The 20,653-nt window shown below is 51.2% G+C and overlaps 1 protein-coding gene across 2 annotated transcripts in view; it reads right to left on the bottom strand.

Annotated features, from left to right (window-relative positions):
• Positions 1-20,653, bottom strand: part of Igdcc4 (immunoglobulin superfamily DCC subclass member 4) — a 35,179-nt gene that overhangs the window by 4,093 nt on the left and 10,433 nt on the right. The window contains exons 2-18 of one of the 2 annotated variants that reach the window (XM_021206648.1): positions 19,361-19,714; positions 18,628-18,769; positions 14,236-14,372; positions 12,879-13,019; positions 11,934-12,089; positions 10,542-10,955; positions 9,951-10,115; positions 9,311-9,448; positions 7,779-7,952; positions 5,941-6,177; positions 5,765-5,866; positions 3,730-3,913; positions 3,012-3,139; positions 2,698-2,868; positions 2,414-2,551; positions 1,180-1,285; positions 482-710 (exon numbers count right to left, since the gene is read on the bottom strand). In XM_021206648.1, the coding sequence (XP_021062307.1) occupies positions 482-710; positions 1,180-1,285; positions 2,414-2,551; positions 2,698-2,868; positions 3,012-3,139; positions 3,730-3,913; positions 5,765-5,866; positions 5,941-6,177; positions 7,779-7,952; positions 9,311-9,448; positions 9,951-10,115; positions 10,542-10,955; positions 11,934-12,089; positions 12,879-13,019; positions 14,236-14,372; positions 18,628-18,769; positions 19,361-19,714 (3,116 nt within the window). The remainder of the gene's footprint in view (positions 1-481; positions 711-1,179; positions 1,286-2,413; positions 2,552-2,697; positions 2,869-3,011; positions 3,140-3,729; positions 3,914-5,764; positions 5,867-5,940; positions 6,178-7,778; positions 7,953-9,310; positions 9,449-9,950; positions 10,116-10,541; positions 10,956-11,933; positions 12,090-12,878; positions 13,020-14,235; positions 14,373-18,627; positions 18,770-19,360; positions 19,715-20,653) is intronic. The other variant, XM_021206649.1, reaches the window with a different exon arrangement.

The raw sequence follows: 20,653 nt of genomic DNA, 5'->3' as shown, positions 1-20,653 counted from the left end.
CTAGAGACACAAGCTCAGGGGGTACTGGTTAGTTCATATTGTTGTTCCACCTACAGGGTTGCAGCCCCCTTCAGGTCCTTGGGTACTTTCTCTAGCTCCGCTGGACTCTTTCTTACCGCAGGGGAAAGTGGAGAGATGGGAGGACTGGCTGTCCACTTGGTCAGGGTGTGCCACGGGGGCACTGGCCTATGGGGCTTCACCTTATCCTGGGGCCAGCCAAACTTGGCCACGGCAAAAGCGACCAGCCTCTTTTCTCCATATTACGGAAGTGAGGAGAGGTAAGGGTGCTTTTGCAAAAACAGCTCTGGGGCCCTCCCAGGTGGTATGGACAGGCTTTCTCTGGATGGCTCAGGGCTTGGAGGTGGGGTGGGGGGCGTGGTGGTGCATCTCACCAGCAGAAGTTGTGTTCTGGCGCCCCCTGGTGTTTGATTTGGGAATGGGTTCATGTGAGTCCCTGACCTGATGAAGACTCCAGTCTCACCTTTCTCTTGGAGTGGCCTCTGCAATCTGAAACACTGCCACCCATAAGACTGTGCACTTCAGCCTTGTCTTCCACATCTGAGGGTGGTGGGGACCAATCCTGGGGACGGGGATGCACGAGGGACTCCAACTCATGGGCAGCAGGGACACTGGGGGGCCCAAGCCGAGCTCTTGAATAGAGTGCTGGGTTTCCCGGGGTGCCTGTGGAGGACAGTCCCGGGAGGGCTTCCCTGCGAGCAACAGAACAAAGCTATGGGTCAGACGAGAGTGGATTTGGTTTCCTGGTGTGGTGCGATCAACCAGAGATGAAGGAATACAGTCCACTCAGCCCGACCCCCCAGATGGCGCCCTTCCTTGTATGGAGAGATGGAGCTTTTCCATCCAAGCTATGAGGGAAGCCCACAGGACTGCTCTTACTGAAGTGGGGAGTACTGGGGCTTCCCTAAGTTTATTCTACATTCTCATGAGAACAATGCCCCAGTCCTTCATCTCAGAATCCTAATAAATAAATTACCGATTTGTTTTGTGCTACTAAGAATGGTGCTCAGGGCCTCGCATGGGGGCAAATGTAGCACTGAACTCCATTCCACCTCCATACCCCTAACTAGACTGTGGCTTCAGGGGCAGCAGGGAAGGACACACTCCTTTGTCCACTCTGCAGTCCTGGTAACTCTCAGTCTCAGTGGTTCCCTGGTTCACCTGTGGGAGCTTCGTCGTAGGCCAGCACACATGCAGGCCAGGAGGCAGAGAAGGCCCAGGCAGACACCCACGATGATGCCTGTGACGGCGTGCACATCCAAGGAGTCTGTTGGGGAGAACAGTAATTTCAGGTCAGTAGGAAGCAGTGCTCATAAACCAGGGCTTCTCTCTCTCTCTCTCTCTCTCTCTCTCTCTCTCTCTCTCTCTCTGTTTTTTTGTTTGTTTGTTTGTTTTGAGACAGGGTTTCTCTTGTAGCCCTGACTGTCCTGGAACTCACTTTGTAGACCAGGCTGGCTTCAATTTCAGAGATCTGCCTGCCTCTGCTCCCAAGTGCTGAGATCAAAGGTGTGCGCCACCACACCTGGTTTGGAAGCTCACTCCCTTCTGATTGGAATAGAGAGAGCCTGGAACCTCCCTGGGCCTCATACTGAGTCCACCATGGTCTTCCCTGCTATACAGAACCTGCCTCTCCTTACAAAACTGAACTCTGTAGAATCAGCTTTTCAGTGAAGTGGTTTTCCTCCCGGCAACAAGGGCTCTCATGGTGTATATATGTATAACCGAGGTGGGCTCTAGGTGCACCCATGTGTGTGTGATGTCTGTATATGTTCACGGGGGGAGGCACATAAGGGCATGTATATGTAGTGTGGAGATTAGAGGTCTACGTCACATGACTTCCTCCATCACTCTCAGCCCCAGAGATATCCTGTCTGTGTCCTCAGCAAGGATTACCCCACTAGCCCATCTTCACATCTTCAATGATTTACAATAAGGGGCCCTGGGTTCTCATTTTGTATCTTAATTGAGCCCTGTGAGTGTCTATCCAGAACACCACAGTGTTCTGACCACTTCTTCACAGAACTCAGGAGCTCACCCAATCCTCTAAACAAAGCAAGATCCTCACAAAACCAACTCTCTGATGTCCTCTGACCTTTGCATATGCACTGTGCCAAGCGCACACACATACACACACATACACATACACACACAGACACAGACACACACACACATACACAGAGAGAGAGAGAGAGAGAGAGAGAGAGAGAGAATAAAATAATAAAAGACCCCTCAAAGCTATGACAGTCCCTCTATCAAGCTGTCACTACTTCCCACACCGCCCCACCCCCCAGGGTTCTAAAGAAAATGTAATTTCCAGAAGGCAGGGCCTTGGGAGCCAATCCAGGGGTCTTGGGACCTCCAGTTGTCCCAGGGCCTCCTCCCTCCTGTCTGGTACCTGAGAATGTCTCCTGTAGAGTAATCACATCCTGCAAGCGGGAAAAGGGCCCAGGCCCCACCTCTGTGCGGGCTCCCATCTTGAAGAAATACCGAGTGTCACTCTCTAGGCCATGGACCTCTGCACTGAAGATGTTTCCTGTGGTGGGAAGTGGGAGGAGACAGAGTGGCAGGAGGCCAAAGCACCATAGGCAAGCCACTTTTACACCGAGACAGTAACTTCAGCCTCCAATCCCAGAGACCCTTGGAACAAAAGGGCAAGGAGGCCGGGGTGGGCGTCCTTACCCTCTGTGGTGAGCAGTGTCCACTGGTGTTCGGGCTGGGTGTGGTTGTTGCTGTAGAGAATTAGATACTCCACGATCTCGCCATTGGGCTCCGTGGGGGGACACCAGTGTAACCGAACGGTGGATGGTGTCAGGGGGCTCAGGCGCAGGTCAGAAGGAGGTGTTGAAGGCCCTGCAGCACAAGGGAAGGGGTGAAGAGTGAGAGACACAGCCCCAACTAAGGGTTAGGGGATGGGGGCACAGCCTCCTCTTCCTCTTCCTTCCTTGGACCCAGCAAATGGTGGCACAGGTGGGGAGCGGGCAGTGGATACTCACGGTCAGGCAGGGTGGAGCGTTCTACGACGGAGCCAAAGGGCCCATCCATATCCACTCCGTGGGACTGTACTGCAAACTCGTACTTGGTAAATGGTTTCAGACCGCCAATGAGAATGTCTTCTCCAGAGCTTCCAGGAGAAGGGATAGGACTAGTGCCCTTAGATAAGCCTCAAGCCAGGCAGAACCCCAGACAGAAGCCCCTGCCTCCAGCCAGGCCCCACCCTGGAGGGAGCTGCTCGTTGGGCCCACTAACCTCCCCTCCCACACCCAGCTAGGCAAACCACAGAGAGATTGGACATATGCTATTCCATGTCTAATCCCCAAAGCAGACCCTTCTCTCCTTTGGGACACCTTCCTGAATTAATCTAAGTTATTCTGCACCTGGGGGACCAATTGCTTCTGAAGTATCTATCCTCAGCTTAGTTTATCTCTCTGTTGGCTTTCACAGGGCATCTTCCCAGTCAGAACAGCAGCTCCTTAACCTATCTGATAGGTGGGCAGGGTCCCAGCCAACGGATGGAAGCCTCTAGTTTTGCATCTGCTCTCACCAAAGAGTAAGTGACCACACATTCTGCCATTGGGGGATGGGAGAATCTCATCCCTTATTGTTACCCCCCAGGGCAGCAGTCATGGAAGAGACATGTGTAGATGCTGGGTGTGGCCTCGTCACAGCTGAACCCAATAGTCTACCACCCCAGCTACGTACCCCCACTGATACCTGGTATAGTAGGTGACCAGGGAGGCATTCCTGAGCCCCCAGGGGCCGAATCGTACAGTGTAGTTGACAATCTTGACAGTGGTAAAATCTGGCTTCTTCCACCGAAGCCAAATGGAAGTGGAGCTGTTTGACTCTGCGTGGACATGGGCAGGAGGCAGCGGTGGCCCCCTCTGGATAGGCAGGTCTAGAGGGGGAAAGCCAAGTATGGAGAGAGTGGGTGGGCGTTCATGGTCTCAGTAGGTTTCATTTGGCCTTTCCCCTCCTCTTATTTTTGAGACAGAATCTTATTATGTAGTAGCCTAGGCTGGCCTGTAACTCTCCATCCTTGTGCCTCAGGTCCTCTAGCACAGGGGTTACAGCTGTGTGGCACCACAGCTGTAACCCCTCTTGTGATCCTGTGAGTTGGGTGGCATTATTCCAACTGCAACTGAGGCTCTCAAGAATAGAAGTGGTTTTTTTTGCTTAGGTCACACATAGAGTGACTGTGGTGACTGTGACACATCCCATGGCTGATGAGAATGTGACAGAGAAAGCATGCTCTGACTCTGGAGCCAGGCTCCATTGCTGCCACTTCCTAGCTACGTATGTGGCTTTAGAGAAGTTGTGTAACCTCTCTGTGCCATCATTTTCTATTCTTTTTTTTTTTTTTTTTTTTTTTTTTTTGGTTTTTCGAGACAGGGTTTCTCTGTGTAGCCTTGGTTGTCCTGGAACTCACTCTGTAGATCAGGCTGGCCTCGAACTCAGAAATCCGCCTGCCTCTGCCTCCCGAGTTCACGTTCTATTCTTATACGGATCTGATGACAGCACCTACATCTTGACATTCTTTTCCTTTTCTTTACATTTACTTCTTTAAAATATTTAAAATTCTGGGGGTTGGAGAGATGGCTCAGTGGTCAAGAGCACTGACTGCTCTTCCGGAGGTCCTGAGTTCAATTCCCAGCAACCACATGGTGGCTCACAACCATCTATTATGGTATCTAGTGACCTCTTCTGCTGTGTCTGAAGACAGCAACAGTGACAGTGTATTCACACATATAAATAAATAAATCTTTAAATATATATATTAAAATTCTTAACTCCTGCGTCTTCTCAGTCACACATTTATTTGTTGTGTGGAGGGGAGGGAGGTAGTGTGCTGCTGTGTGCATGTGAGGGAGCAGAGGACAATTTGGGGGAGCCCAGAAACCAAGCTCAGGTCACGTGGCTTGTAGCAAGCTCCTTCCCTGCTGAACTATCTCACGGTCCCCTCATGAGGGTTCTTAGGAGGCTGAGTTAGTTAAAGCTTACAAAGCAGGTAGAAGACTGTCTGGGACAGTGTATATACTATTTGGTGATGACAAATGTTTATTAGATAAGCATAAAATAAACTCCAAGAGAGCAGATGCCTTATTCATGTTGTTCACTACTAAGTTTCCAGAACAGAGCTGGCATGTGGTAGATGCTTAGGTAAAATATTTGCTCAATGAAAAAACTGAACTAGCTGGAATTAGAACCCAGGTTTCTTGACTTCTGACTGTCAGACTGAATCGTCAGGGGTGACAAACCACTGTGTTGTGCCCTCCCCTGCTTAAGGATTATGGGATGGGCCTGGAGGGATGGCTCAGTGGTTGAGAGCACTGACTGCTTTTCTAGAGGTCTGGAGTTCAATTCCCAGAAGGCGAAACCATCTGTAATGGGATCTGGTGCCCTCTTCTGGTGTGTCTGAAGACAACTACAGTGTACTCATATACATAAAATAAGTAAATAAATCTTAAAAAAAGAATTATGGGATAATCTGATAGACCATGTGGTATATGTGGATGTGATCTAAAAGGCTGTCTAAAGGTTAAAGTTTGAGCCAGGAATCACACATCAGACACGGAGTTTCTCTTCCCAATCTCTCCCATTTGCTCTGCTCAGATTGAGAATGAGGGGCATGTCTAGAGCAGGAGGATTCCTGCCCAGGGGGCCGGGTGGCTGTGGCATGCACACTGCTTGCTGGCTGATAAAGAAAAAGGAAAAGAAGACTCCGAGACCCCTCCTGCCTCCCCCTCACCTGGTGTGGGCGCCTTCTCCGTCTTGCCCTTCCACACTGCAGCGTAGCCGTCCTCATGTTTGTTGAAAGCTACGAGCTTCACCTCGTACAGCCTGCCAGGGACTGGGGAAGGCCATGAGTGTCACTCTCAGTGCGCTCAGCTTGTCCATGACCCTCCCAAGCCCAAGCCTACTCACCTAACTGGGTCAGTTCATACTGCTTCACTTTCTTCTTCAGCCGCACGGGCCCGACGTCCCAAGCCTTATCTCCACGGCCCCCTGGGGGCCGGTCACCATCTGCCTCCTCCTCTGTTCCCACCTCTCGCCAATAGAGTTTGTATCCAGAGATCTGGGTGGGGTGAGGGGGCGGCTGCCATGACACCACCAGGGACTCCATCTTTGCCCTCACCTTCAATTCTGCAGGGGCAAAGGGAACTGGGGGGCAGAGGAAGATGATGGGGACAGGGGGAAGAGAATGAGGAGTGAGGTGGTCAGGGAGAGGAGCCGGTGTAGGGCAGGGGCGGAGCACAGCATAGAGCTGTGCCTGGGCTTTCCCCACTGCTCCACTCTGCCACCTCCCGGTGGGTTTGAGCTCTGCATGTTAGCTGCGGCAGGCACGTCTGCCGGGCACAAGAGACAGCAGGGAGCGCTTCTGCGCAGGCCCGCGGTCAGGGAACAGAGGGGCTTCTGCAGGTCTCTTGAAAGAGTTAGTATGGGCAAGGGGCTGCTGAGATCATGAGGGAGGTTTGGGACCATCAACACGATGAGCAACACTCGGAGCCTAAGAGAGTAAAGGGTTAGCTGTATGTCAGACCCCATTTCAAACATTTTGTATATGTATTTTTTAAAAAAATTTTTTAGATTTATTTATTTATTATATGTAAGTACACTGTAGCTGTCTTCAGACACTCCAGAAGAGGGCGTCAGATCTTGTTACGGATGGTTATGAGCCACCAAGTGGTTGCTGGGATTTGAACTCTGGACCTGCGGAAGAGCAGTCGGGTGCTCTTATCCACTGAGCCATCTCACCAGCCCGTATTTTAAAATTTTAAAAAGTATTTATTTAATTTATGTGTGTGCTCGTGACGATCAGAGGCCGCAAGTTGTAGACTCACTCATCATATAAATTCTGGGGAGACACTGGGAGTCAGATCCCCAGAAAAAGGAGCAAACCCCTTTATTGGCTGGGCTATCTTGGCAACCTTTTTATGTTTTTACTTCATTCTTATAATTCTATAATCCAGTTTTTTTTTTAAAGCTATAGCTTGTCTAATGTCAGAATATGGTAGCTGACTTTGTACTCATTTTTCTTTCCTTTTCTGGCTTTTCGAGACAGGGTTTCTCTGTGTAACCTTGGCTCTCCTGGAACTTGCTCTGTAGACCAGGCTGTCCTCAAATTCAGAAATCTGCCTGCCTCTCTATCTCCTGAGTCCTGGGATTAAAGGCGTGTGCCTCCACTACATCCGCCTGGAGACTTTGTAGCCATTTAACCACTCTACTGTTTGGGCCTCTTGGCAAAGCCAGCTACCTTTCAATGGGTTCCTTCCTTTCTTTGAAACAGTTTCATGCCTCCCAGCTTGGTCCCAAACTCACTAGGTAGGTGAGGCAGACCTTGAACTTCCGGGATCAGAGGCATGCTGGCTTTCTGCCGTCCTGGGATTGAATTTAGTGCTTTGTACATGCTAGGTAAGCACTCTGTCAAATGAGCCGTGGTCTCAACCCAGGGAACTCCTGTTCTGTGCCAACCACTCTGTATATAGTTACAATTACTGGTCCAGCCACCACCCTTGGTAGTACTGAAGCTCTAGGGATGCGAGTAGCTTGTCAAAGTCACAAAGTGAACAGGGAGATATTTGAGCCCAGCCCTTCACTCCTACACCCAGGCCTCCCAGGTGCATCAAGTGTGTGTGTGTGTGTGTGTGTGTGTGTGTGTGTGTGTGTGTGAGCAATAACAGGTCTGTGCAGGGAGGTGGCCCTGGTTCCGAGGCCACAGAGCACCTGTCCCCGCTGTCCAGTCTGCCCGTGTAGCTCCATACCATGGCTCTGGTTGTGCACACCAGGTGTCCTGTGCTGCATCCACTGAGAAGGGACTCCGTAGCCAGCCCCAGTGCCAGCTGAAATCCGGACTCGGTACACCTTGTTTGGTTGAAGTGAGTTTAACGTAAGTTGCGTCTCGTTTCCGGGCACCTCGGTGGAGAAAACCTGATCTTCTGGGACAAAAAGGGTTAAGGCTGCTGGGTGTCCTTCATTGGGGGGACCATTGATCTCTAAACTTACCACACTGACTTTTCCATTTCAGGTTCCCAGGGCCCTCTGGGCACCAACCCCTCAGCACAGAGGCAGGTTTCATGCCTCCAGGTTGACCCTGGGCTTCTACCTATCGTTGCTGAAGCCCATTGGCCTCCGTTCCACATGGAAAAACCAAGGCATGAACTTTTCCTCCCTGTGAACCACCAACAATAGCCAGTACACACCTCTTGCACGGGCTCGATGGCTGGCTAAGGGCACTAAGCAGTCCGTGGTGTTGGGAGCCCTGACTGCTGTCTCCAGTCAGCCTCCTGCCTCTCTCTTTAGCTTTACCCTGACCCTCACCACTTTCCTTTTCCTCACTCTCCATTCCTTTCCAAACCACATTACCTTCCCCAGACCAGCATCATCTACCCAGTAGGAGCAGCCCATGCCTCACGTGCACTCCTGCAGCCTCCCACCTCTTCTTTGATTTTTAAACCAGAAGGTTTCTGGGGCTGGAGCGATGGCTTAATTGTTAGGAGCACTGACTGCTCTTCCAGAGGACCTGAGTTCAATTCCTAGCAACCACACTGTGGCTCACAACCATCTGTACTGGGATCTGATGCCCTCTTCTGGCATGCAGGTGTGCATGCTGATAGAGCACTCATATACATAGAATAAATAAATACATCTTTAAAAACAAACAAACACACAAACCTAGAAGGGTTCCAAGGGTCCACTAGGAAAATTGCTTCCTTCACAGAAAAGAAACTGAGTCCAAGGCCCCACTGATTATCCTCCTTATCTGTGGGCAGGCTACTGACCCTCTTTGTCTTCCCTTTCCCTTGACTGCCCCCAAACACTGTGTCTATGAGTGTGAGTGTTTACATATGTGCAGGTACATGTGTGTACACATACACGTGGAGGTCAGATGACAACCTCTGTTGACAATCTCTGGTATTGTCCACCTTCTCTTCTGCACAGGGACTCTCACTGACCTGGAACTCCCTGGTTTAGCCCAGTGAGCTCAAGGTGTCCCCCTGACTCCACCTCCCCTGCGCTGGGATTACAAGCAGGCATCTACCACTGTGCCAGGCTTTTTTTAATTTTATTTTATTTTATTTTTTTAATTTTAAAACATGAAGTCTGAGATTGAACTCAGGCCTTTGGGCTTGCACACATACTTTACACATTGAGCTATCTATCTCGTCTTCCAGTGCTCCTTTTCCAGGGCTTTCCCATGCCCCAATTAAGCTCCACTTCCACTGACAATACCCCCCCACCTAGGGGAGGACCCCCATTTCCACTGACATCTCTGTACTTTCCCGGCCCCACTCACCTTCCTTCCCCAAACCGTACTCTATCTTGTACTTCAGCACCTGTCCATTGCTCAGGCTGGAGGGCAGGGGCAGCCATGCCACCCTGATGTCCGAGGGGTTGGGACTGGACAGGGCAAGCTGCGGGGCTGCGCTGGGGACTGAGACAGAAGAACATTGGCGTGAGCTCTGCTCCACCAACAGGGAAGACACGGTCAGGAGTGATCAGAGACTTGCCCAGGTCACACAGCAAGTCAAAGTAGACCCAGGCCCAGGATCTGAGGGAGGGAGGGAGGGAGCCTCTCAGGGGAGCCCTAAGCTGGAGGATGTGGAGACATCCTTTCTATCCCAAGGCTAGTGGACAGTGTGGGCCAGAAGCTTTCATATCCAATGGCTGGGTAGTACATGAGCATTAGGAAGAAGGGCCACATGATCCGGGGGCTCAGAGCTAGGCTCAAGTCCCAGCTGCCCTGCTGAGCTTGGCAAGTCATTTTCATTTTCTGAGCCTCAGTTTCCCCATTTTACACTGGGAAGAAGAACCTCTGCCCACTGCTTTATAGGGCACAACAGACATCACAAGGCAGGGAAGAGGGCCTTGGGCCACACTGTCCCTGAGTGGGAGTGTCTCTGGGTCCCAGGTCACTGCAGGTTCAGAGGTCCTACCATCGTCCAGTGTATGCACCAGGGCTGGGCTGGAGGTTCGGCTGGCCCCCAGCTGGGAGTAGGCCACCACGTAGAACTCATAATCCGTGTTGGGTTCCAGGTCCCGAACCTGCAGCTCTGTGGTGTCATTGTTTACTGCAAACTGGTACTCCACATTGTCCACTCCTGAGGTGGTAGCACGGGGGACAAAGGGACTGTCACAGCCCACTCCATGTCTGACCAGCTGGAGACTGTCTGGGGATCCTACTGGTCTATGTATAGCTAAATCGTCAAAGACAATCTAGGGTGAAGGATAGAGATGCCTCGGTCATCTAGTCTACTCATTGCATTAATTCCAGAATAGGCCAGGAAGCTCCCCGTGCTAATTGAAGGAGCCCCTCCTGCAGTTAGTTAGCTGGGGTGGAAGATGGCTCCTTTAACCCTGGAAAGAGAACCATTCTCTCCGGGAAGGAGTGCATGTGTACACTCCATTCTCTAATACTGGACTGAAGATCACTTCCCAGCAGGATTGCTCCCATCCCTTCCCCTCATCTTTAATTATCCACCCCGTACTAGCCCTAACTGGGATCCCGCGGTCAAGAGTAGACATACCCCTTGCCTTTTGGTAGTGAAGAGAGAAGCCAATGATTTGCTCGCTGTGCAACTCAGGCCGCTCCCAGGCCACCAGCACAGCGGAGCTGCTCAGCGGCGTGGCTGTGACCCGAGTCGGGGCGCTGGGCAGCCCCTCGCGCACCACCACCGCCAGGGGCGCAGCGGCACAGGCGGTTCCCGCGCTGTTCTCCGCTACGCATTGGTAGTAGCCAGCGTCCTGCAGGCCGATCTGAGTAATGACCAAGCTGCCGCCACCGCCCTGCACCTTGACGCGCCCGTTGGGTCGCAACGGGGCCCCGTCGTGCAGCCAGTGCAGCGCGGGCCGTGGCTCCCCGGACGCGCGGCACACGAAGCGCGCGGTGCTGGCCCGCGTCCGCGAGAGCGCCTCGGGCGCCTGCGAGATGGCTGGGGCAGCTGAGGGGCAGAAAGGAGACTCTGACAAGAGGGCCTACCCCTCCCTAAGTGTCCCAACACCGCGCCCCAGCTTCACCCTGAGGTCCTAGTCACCTGGGCCCAGCTCTGGTCCACTAGCCTCGGCCCTCCCGGGCTAGTCTTCCTTTCTCCCAGCGTCCAGCAGATTTCCAGCTTTTGAGCTCTAGGCTGTAACTTCACTTTCTCCTCCCCGTGGCCTCCTATACCCAGCAATTACTCCAGCTTTCAGCAAGACTGCCCCCCCCCCCCCCCAGTTTTCTGTTGTATTGAGAAAGTTCTTTTATAGCCCAGGTTGGCCTTGAATTTCTGATCTGCCCGTCTCAGCATCACCCCATCTGATTAATCCCAGCACTCCTAGGAAACAGAAACAGGAGATTCCCCAGAAGTCCCTGGGCCAACTTGCCTGGAGTACGTAGTGAACAAGAAACCTTGTCTCAACACTCAGTCTGTGACCTCAATACGCTCACCATGGTCTGCACACACCCACACTTATAGGAACTTAATAGCCTAAGACATTGTCATTGTTTAATAATTTTGTTTTTGAGATAGGCTTTTCACTCTGTAGCTGGTCTCAACTCTGTAGCTCGGGCTGGTATCGAACTCACGCTCCTGCCACAGCTTTCTGAGTGCTACCACGTACAGATTCTGGCCCCTGGGCTTCACACCCCTGAGACCATTCCACTATTTCCTCCTATAACCTCACCTCACTCCTGCTTGCCCTCGCTCTCACTCCTGGTGACCCAAGCCAGGTTTTAAATACCCTTCTCCTCCATCCCTGTCTCAAATCGCCCCATCCACCCCCCAGTTACCGAATGCAGTCTTCCAACAATCACCATCAATCAGGAAATTCAGACTCCTCCCATGTCGTCCCCCTCACATTTAGTCTTCTAGGACCGCCCCTTCTCCCTCTAACACACACCCATCCTTAACGTCCCCCAGCGCCAGCCAGCGCTTCCTTACCAAGCACTCGGAGTTCAGCAGCCGCAGTGGCGAAGTCGCGCGTGCGGGGCTTGTTGGCTCGGCAGACGTAGACTCCAGAATGCCGAGGCTGCGCGCTGGCGATGAGTAGATTGGTCCGGCCCAGAACGATGACATCCGTGGAGATAGGCTTCCCATCTGGCGACAGAGAAGGAGCAGGCTGGAGGGGGACGCTGGAACTGTCCCTCTACACCCTCTCCAACTAAGAGGATCCCACTACACCCCTGCAAAACTGCATCACAGTCGCTGGCTTGAGTCCCAGTTCCTTCTAACTCTGATCCCTAGGTGGAAAAGCAGATGGGAGGTGGGTGGGTAAACAATGGCTAAATGGCTTCTGGTGGGCAGAGCAGATATCCTCTCCCTCCCTCCCTCCCTCCCTCTCTCTGTCTCTGTCTCTCTCTGTCTCTCCTCCCACCCTCCTAATTTTTTGAGGCAGGGTTTCTCTGAGTAGCCCTTGTTACCCTGGAACTTGCTCTGTAGACCAGGCTGGCCTCAAACTCAGAGATCCACCTGCCTCTGCTTCCCCAGTGCTGGGATTAAGGATGTATGCCACCACCACTGGGCTTTTTTTTTTTTTTTTTTTTTTTTTTTTTTTTGGCTTTCTGGCTGTCCTGGAACTCACTTTGTAGACCAGGCTGGCCTTGAACTCAGAAATCTGCCTGCCTCTGCCTCCTGAGTGCTGGGATTAAAGGCATGAGCCACCACACCCGGCTACTGGGCTTTAATACAACCTTCTTTAGACTTTATTATTGCATGAATGTGTGTACATGTAAGCATGCTTGCATGTGCTTATGGAAGTCAAAGGACAACTCTGAGGAGTCAATTCTGTCCTTACATCTTGAGGCAGAAGTTCCTGACTTGGAGCCTGTGAGATACTGTACCATCTTGCCCACTCCCCCAGTCTTCTCCTCTTTCCTCAGCACTCACCCTGTCGGACCCAGGACACAAAAGGGGTGGGGTCAGCAGAGGCCACACACTCCATCACTACACTCTGTCCAGACACCACCGTGGTGTTCTCTGGGGCTGCCACAATGACCACATCCTGGGCCCTGGTAGCCTCCAAGGACCCTGTAGTGAAGAGAGGACAGGGTCAGTTTGCCACCCGCTCTCCTGAATGCCCAAAGCAGGGGGCCTGGGGGCATCATGGTTCTTTGTGTCAGAAGGGAAAGGCAGCTGCCAAGCAGGGCTGACGTGGGCCTTGGAGCTCTTTCTCTTGGAGCCAGAAGAATGCTCCCCACAAGTAACTGGGTAGACCATACCTCCCCCCATATTTCCGTGCCCAAATCCAGCTCCCATGGCATTTGCCTCAGACTCAGCACCCAGTTCTAGATCTAAGACTGTCTATAAGTCGTTGTGTGAGTTAGGCAGATAGATGCCTTTCCAAAATTTTTAGCAAAGAAGCTTCCCGTTGTGTTTCTGTGTCCAAGTCTCTCTCCTGTGGCAGAATGGTGAACACCTGGTTTGTCCAGCAGGGGGAAGCATAGACCTAGTGCTGGAGAGCACTGGGCCTGGAGCCGCAGAAGCCCAGGAACAAGAGGATGGATGGAACCGGCGAAGAGGAGGGATGACACAAGTGAGCGACCTTGGGGGAGGCTTGCAGTGAGATCTGTGAAGCAGCTGCTGAATGCCAAACACTTTCCATTCCCATCTCAGGGTCACACAGATGGTGAGGAGAGTCAGGATTCAAAACAGGTCTTCGTGACCCCCCCCCCCAAACCACTGCCCTTGCTACTACCTAACCCTGGCAGGAGCTTTGCAAAGAGAGGCAGAGAAGAGACTTCCAGCTACAGATGCTTGCTGCAAAGTCTGACGGATCCCAGGAACCCACTAAGTGGAAGAAGACAGCCGACTTCCACAAATCCTTCTCTGCTCATGAGTGCTATGGGACTGGTGCATGAACACACAAAATAAATGTTAAAAAAAAAAGGGGGGGAGAAAAAGAAAGGCAGAAAAGGACCAGAGTACAGGAGGTGGCAAGGAGCCAGATTGGCATATAAAAGGAGATTGAGTGAGTCTCTAGCCCAGAGCCCTTAAGGCACCTGGAAGGGCAGAAGGGACCAGAGGCTGCAAGGCATTTTGATACCTTGCCTGTTCACCAGTTCTTGTTCAACCATAGGAAATGCAGACACCTCATAAAAAGGAACGACCCCACACACACTCCCCGCCAGTTGGAGTCCCAAACCCTAGGTTTATCCCATGTAGAACCACTACCCAATCAGCTTTCCAAAGACCTGGGTCTAGTCCCTTTCATTCCCAGTATAGCTGTCCCCAGAAATCCCCTTACCTCTGAGGGCCACACCGAGCGAGGCCTCCTGGCTGAATCGTTGGCGGGCTGAATTGGTGGCCACACAACGGTAGGAGCCTGCGTCACTGTCCTGGACATCCAGGATCTGGAGGACGCCATTGGGAAGAGTGATGAGCCTTGGGAAGGAGCAGAGGGAGCCTGTGAGGTGGGGGAAGGCGATAGAGGGGGTGGCCCAGAGGGACAGAAATGCCAATCCAAACTTTAAGATACAACCTTACAGCCAGAAGTGGTGGCACATGCCTTTAATCCCAGCACTTGGGAGGCAGAGGCAGGCGGATTTCTGAGTTCGAGGCCAGCCTGGTCTACAGAGTGAGTTCCAGGGCAGCCAGGGCTACACAGAGAAACCCTGTCTCGAAAAAAAGCAAACAAAACAAAACAACAACTACAACAACAAAAAAGATACAACCTCACCTAACAGACTGGCAAAGACCAAAAGGTTTACTAACAGCTCAGGTGGGAGGGTAAGGAAGTTACGGAAGGTGTATCTGTCCAGCAGGCATCACCCAGGCCAAGCTCTTTTCTGGACAAGCTGGTGGCATGGTCCAACAGCAAGGAGCTGTTTATCTAGCCCTGGGACTTCTGGGACTTCTGGGACTCTCTACTACAGTCAGTCTCAGACACATGCAGCACATGCATGTCAGTGTTTACTGCAGCCCTGTGCAGAGGCTGGAAACTGTTGGGTGATTTGGATGTTTTAAACCTTTTTTTTTCCACCCCTGGTAGATTAAAAACCAACAACAGAAAGAGTGTTTGTGTATGTGTGTGTTAGCGCAGGGGCCTGCAAAGTTGAGGAAAAGGCTGGCCTTGCAGATGGAGCTGCAGTTACTGGTAGTTGCGAATGAGCAGCCTGATGTGGTGCTGGGAGCTAACTCCAGAGGAGTAGCTTGCATCTGTAACTGCCAAGCTGTCATCTTGCTGCTCGCCCCACCTTTATTAACCTCTTACCTGCGTTTCCTTTCCCTCTTCCTAACAAAAATCCCTTTATTCCCTCATCTCCTCTGACCCTCAGAAGAATCCCAAGAGGCAAGAGAATCATAACCTCCATTTAATGGTAACAAAATTGAACCTCAGGGTAGGGTGTTCACCCAGGGTCTTCATGCTGGAGCAGTTACAGCCCGAAACCAAGGGCTGGGGATATGGCTCCATTAGTAGAAGGCTTGTCTATCGTGCACCAGACCCCCCCCCCCTTCCATCTTCAGCACTTCAGAACCAGTAACGCTCCACACCTGTAATGACAGCATTAGGGAGGTGGAGGCAGGAGAATCAGAAGTTTAAGGTCATCTTGTGCCACACAGTGTGTTGGAGGCCATTGTAGATGATGTGACACTATACCACAAGACATCCCCAGGTCTCCTGGTCCTCGAGGCTATGTTCAGGCCCTTGCTCATAGCTAGGTGTGGCTGTGGGAGGGGTGAGTGTGGTTTCCAATAGTTTCCACCCAGCAATCCACGCAGCAAATTTAGAAGCTCTAGCTTCTGAAATATGTCTGAGATGTATAGGTTAGTAGGGGAGAAGTTACAAAATAGTGCTTAAGGAGCAATTCTGGGGCTGGTGAGATGGCTCAGCAGTTAAGAGCACTGACTGCTCTTCTAGAGGTCCTGAGTTCAAATCCCAGCATCCACATGGTGGCTCACAACCATCTGTAATGGCCCTCTTCTTGTGTTTCTGAAGACAGCTACAGTACACTCATAGACATAAAATAAATAAAAAAAAAACAGGTGTGTACACAAATATTTACAACAAACAAACAAAAAAGATGCAATTCCGGTTTGGGGAAACAGATAAACGGCAGGTTGAGGCACATGAAGAGAAGGCTATGGCTGGCAAAGCTTTTGTAGTGCTTGGGGTCCCCTTTGTGAGGGGAATTGTCGGGCACTCTTATTTGTTGAACTTTACAAAATGAAAAGGTTGAGGATGAGTGAGAATGAGTTGGAGGATGAGTATATCAAAGGACATGGTGGAATACTCAAAATGGTAAGGCCTGCGTTCAGTCAGTAGGGGACTTCCCTTTTCGTTCTATAATGTTGTACATTTTGGCATTTTAATATAAATTCTTTTTTTAGTCTCATTCATGGATGGCTCCCATGGAAGTTTGAAAAGTATGCCCTATTAGAAGAGATGAATGTAAGTGGGGCTAGGGTGGAGCTCAGGTGGGAGAGTGATTGTCTAGCATACACAAAACTCTGGACGTGCTGGGTCCTAGGCTCAGCACCTCATGGACAAAGTGTGGTGGCACATGCCTGCAATTGTAGCACTTAGGAGGTAGAAGCAGGAGAATTAGGAACTGAAAGCCAGCCTAGGCCACATGGGACCCTGCCTTGAAACAGACAGACAGACAGACAGACGGTCGGCCGGCCGGCCAGACAGATAGATGGGTAGATCATAAATACCAGGGAACTGCCTTGGTGTTTAGCCTTTATCATTTGTTACAAAAATATGTGCCTTTCCCCTGACAGTGTATTTGTGCTGCAAATGCTCACAGCCAACTCTAAGGAATGTGCTCTCTTGTGACCACTGAGCTGAGTTTATCACTAGAATATTTGTATATCTGGGCACATGCAAAAATACATACCTTGGCCATAATCAAGTTGCTGCTTTAGACATTTCTTTATTCCCTGACACAATGTGCTGGGACATGTGAGCCTGGTCTATTTATAGGCCAGGATCAATTTTCAGAGGACTTGGTGGCAAGCACTTCTGGGGCCTGGGAGCTGGCAGCCCCACCTTATGGGTGAGGTCTGTGGCTCCACGAGATGATGCCTGAATTAGATGCGGGGAAGGGAAGTCTGATTCCCACTGTTCTGAGGAGGGCAGCCTGGTCTACATAGTGAGGTCTAGACAAGCCCGGTGTTCACAGGGAGACCCTGTTCAAAACCAAGCAGAAACCTAACAATGAGAGAAAAACAAAAACACAAAAATAAATGGGGCCAGGGATGTTGGCACAGGCCTGTAATTCCAGGACTGCAGAAGCTGAGGCGGAAGGCCTCAGCCTGGGCTACCTAGCAAGTCTGTGTCCGGAAACAAACAATTGAACACCCGTCTAAATAACAGTGGTTGGGCAATGAGATAATTTTTCTTCCTTTTTTGTTTATATGAATTTTAAAAATCTATCTTTGGGCTGGGGCTGTAGCTTCGTTGCTAAGAATACTTGCTTAGCATGCCCAAAGCCCTGGGTACCATCTCCAAAAACCACATAAACTGAGATTTCAGTACCAAGCAGAGAGGAAGATCATGAGTTCAGGATCATCCTTGGCTAATGTTGAGAGTTTGAGGCTAGCCTGAGCTACAATAAGACCTTATCTAAAACAAAACGAACAACAGACAAACATGCTACAAAGATCACATTTGGAAAATTACAACTTAACCTAAAATGTCCTTCACATTTCATTGCGCAGATATAGGGAGACAAGAGCTGAATTGGATGTATCAAGGATGAGTGGAGACCAAACTATATCCTGTCAACAAGGATCCTATCTGTTGACTCTATCTGATTAAAGGTGTTCTGTGACTTTTCTACACCTTCTACTCCCACCACTGGGTCAAAAGTCAGCAAGGATGAGGCGGCCCAACAGTCAAGAAGGGATTGGATGGACTTGGGAGTGATTTGCAAGCCAATGTTTCTAAGCTTGCTTTGGGTTGGGGATTCCCTTTCCATGCAGCAGAGGGTTGCAGAATGCCTGGAAGAGACCTTTGGAGCCACATTCCCCAAAGATGTGTAAGGATCCATGGGGTGAGGACCAAGATGTGAAGCCAACCCAGAGGCCACAGAGGCAGGGAGCCTCTGGGTTCTGGTCTGCTGTGTGTGCATCAGGAGGCCACAGCAGGGGCCAAATCCTGGTTGCCCTCTGCTTGGCATTCAACCAAGAACCTTCCCTAGAATTGTTCCACCAAGCCACTGTCTTTATAAAAAGAGAAGTGAATGGAGCAAGATAGACCCTGTAGCCCACTGATCAGATGCCTGTGCCTGACAGGGTAGAGCAGAGATAGGAAGAGAAGTAGGAGTCCATGGAGAAACTCCAGAGGAACCTTGGAAAGAGCAGAGCAGAAGCCAGTCTTCTGTCAGTGGCCCCTGATGTGGTCGTGAATAGATCATAGCTGCTGTCTGGCTCTTAGAGCCCTCAATAAAACACATGTGGACCAGGAGTGCTTGGAAGAGCTCTAGACTGTCCTCTAGCTCTATGTACCTCAGACTGGTGGGTAGCTTCTCTTCCAGTGAGAAACCTTCTCGCTGGGCCAGGAGTCAGGCTAGTGGTTGGCTCTTAGGTGAGTTTAGGCAAATGGAGCCACCTTGGCTGTAAGAATCCCAGTTCTAAGCATGTCCTAGAACCCTTTGCCCTGCACATTGGGGCAGACTCCCTGAGGGGCACTCACCGGGGCTCCTCAGGCACGGTCACCTGGTCCTTTTCCCAAGTAATGACGGGGGCTGGCAGGCCCTCGATGTGGCATTCAAAGCGTGCTGTCCCATTCTCCTCCACAGTCTGGGACTCAGGGTGCAGAGAGAAGTCTTCGAGTGCTGGGTATGGGCACAGTGAGGAGAGAGAGTGAGAGAGTGATCGCTGACAGCACAGTGGCACAGAATACAGAGTCATGGACACACAGACGAGCAAACCCACAATGAGGCCAAGGGCTAAGAAAGGATTGCCGGTCAGATGGTGCTGGCAGCGTGTAATCCAAAGCACGTTGTACCCATGTCCAACATTACCATCACAGTATTTCCTGGTACCTCTAGAGAGCCCTAAGGAGCCAGTACCAGGAGGATAGGACATGGTTATATCCCTGAATACTGTGGTGTGTGGGTAGGAAACAGGAAGAGACACCTTTGGGTTCCCGATCTCTTCCTGGCAGACAAGCCAGTCCTGTACACTAGAACTCAAAGGGTGGAGAAAGGAGGGTGATGGAGTGAAGACCCAGCTGATGGAGCACTGAGAAGCAAGAGTAGATAACAGCAAGAGGGGACCCAGTGAGTGGGACAGGACAGGAGGCAGGGAACCTGGGCTGGGCTCCCGGTTCTGATGCAGGTAACTAACTTTAGATCTTTCTCCCTATCCCTTCTGTCCCCTTTGGTCTCCAAATCTCCACCCTCACCCCAGATGCAAGCACTTACTGGCAAGCTTGACCACAGCAACCTGGCTGGCCACCACTCCCAGCGGGCCGTGGGCCAGACAGGAATAGCTGCCCTCAATGACCTTCCAGATCCTAAGAGCTTCCTCATCATCGCTGTCTTCTCGCTCTAGGGGTGAGGACAGCCACAGGGAGCCATTGGGTAGCAGGTGCAGGTTGTCATGCTCCAGTACAGGGTCTCCATCCTTGCTCCATGCCACCCTGGACGGAGGCCCAGCAGCCGTAGCCCCCAAAGTGCAGTCCAGCACCACAGCCTGCTCGGGGCCCAGGACCACTTGCAGGGGTCCCTCATCACAGCTCAGCTTGACCGTTGTCTCCTGGGGCAATGGCACCTCCCCTGTGAGAAGGAAGAGACACCAGGGCTGTGGTGTGCGGCCTCCTGGTCCCTGATGCACCACCCAGTGTCAATCATTTAAGGAAAGACCCTGTGACCATCTGCATCCTTTTTCTCTTTGCCAACAGCTCCTTACTTCTCAAGTCCCATCTCCCTATGGTTTGACTTCTTTGCCCACAAAAGACCCAGCTCACAGCAGCCTATTACAACGGCCAGAAGGTAGGCTTCACCCAAATGTTTGCTCTTCGCCTGATAAGTGACTAATATTTTACTCAGTCAGCAGAAGGGATGAAGTGTTCCGCGTGCTAGTGCATAGAAAAACCCTGGAGGGCTGGTGAGATGGCTCAGCAGGTAAGAGCACCCGACTGCTCTTCCAAAGGTGCAGAGTTCAAATCCCAGCAACCACATGGTGGCTCACAACCATCCTTAACAAGATCTGACTCCCTCTTCTGGAGTATCTGAAGACAGCTACAGAGTACTTACATATAATAAATAAATAAATCTTAAAAGAAAAGAAAAGAAAAGAAAAGAAAAGAAAAACCCTGGAAACTTCATGCCAAGTGAAAGCCACCACACACTTCGGGACCCCATTTCTGTGGAATGTCTGTAAGTCAGAAAGTAGAGTAATGTTTACCAGGAGTCTTGAGCAGAGAGGAATGGGGAGTGACCGCTAAGGAGTGTGGGGTTTCTTCTTGATGGAAATGTTCTAGAATTAGACAGGGGCCAAGGCAACACAACGTTATTAGTAGATTCAAAACCACAGGGTGGAGTGGATGGTGGTGGTGGTGGTGGGGCTATAGCTCAGGTGGTAGAGCATTTGCATAGCATGCCTAAGGCCTGAGTTTGGCCTCTAGCACTGCATACACTGAGTGGGGTAGTGCACACCTGTAGTCCCAACACTACAGGCAATGAGGCAGGATGATCAATAGTTCAGGGTCTTCC

This window comes from Mus pahari, chromosome 10 (assembly GCF_900095145.1).
Source record: "Mus pahari chromosome 10, PAHARI_EIJ_v1.1, whole genome shotgun sequence".
In the NCBI taxonomy this organism is placed as follows: Eukaryota; Metazoa; Chordata; class Mammalia; order Rodentia; family Muridae; genus Mus; species Mus pahari.
The sequence above is the reverse complement of the archived record's forward strand: the minus strand, read 5'-3'. Positions and strand labels throughout refer to the sequence as shown.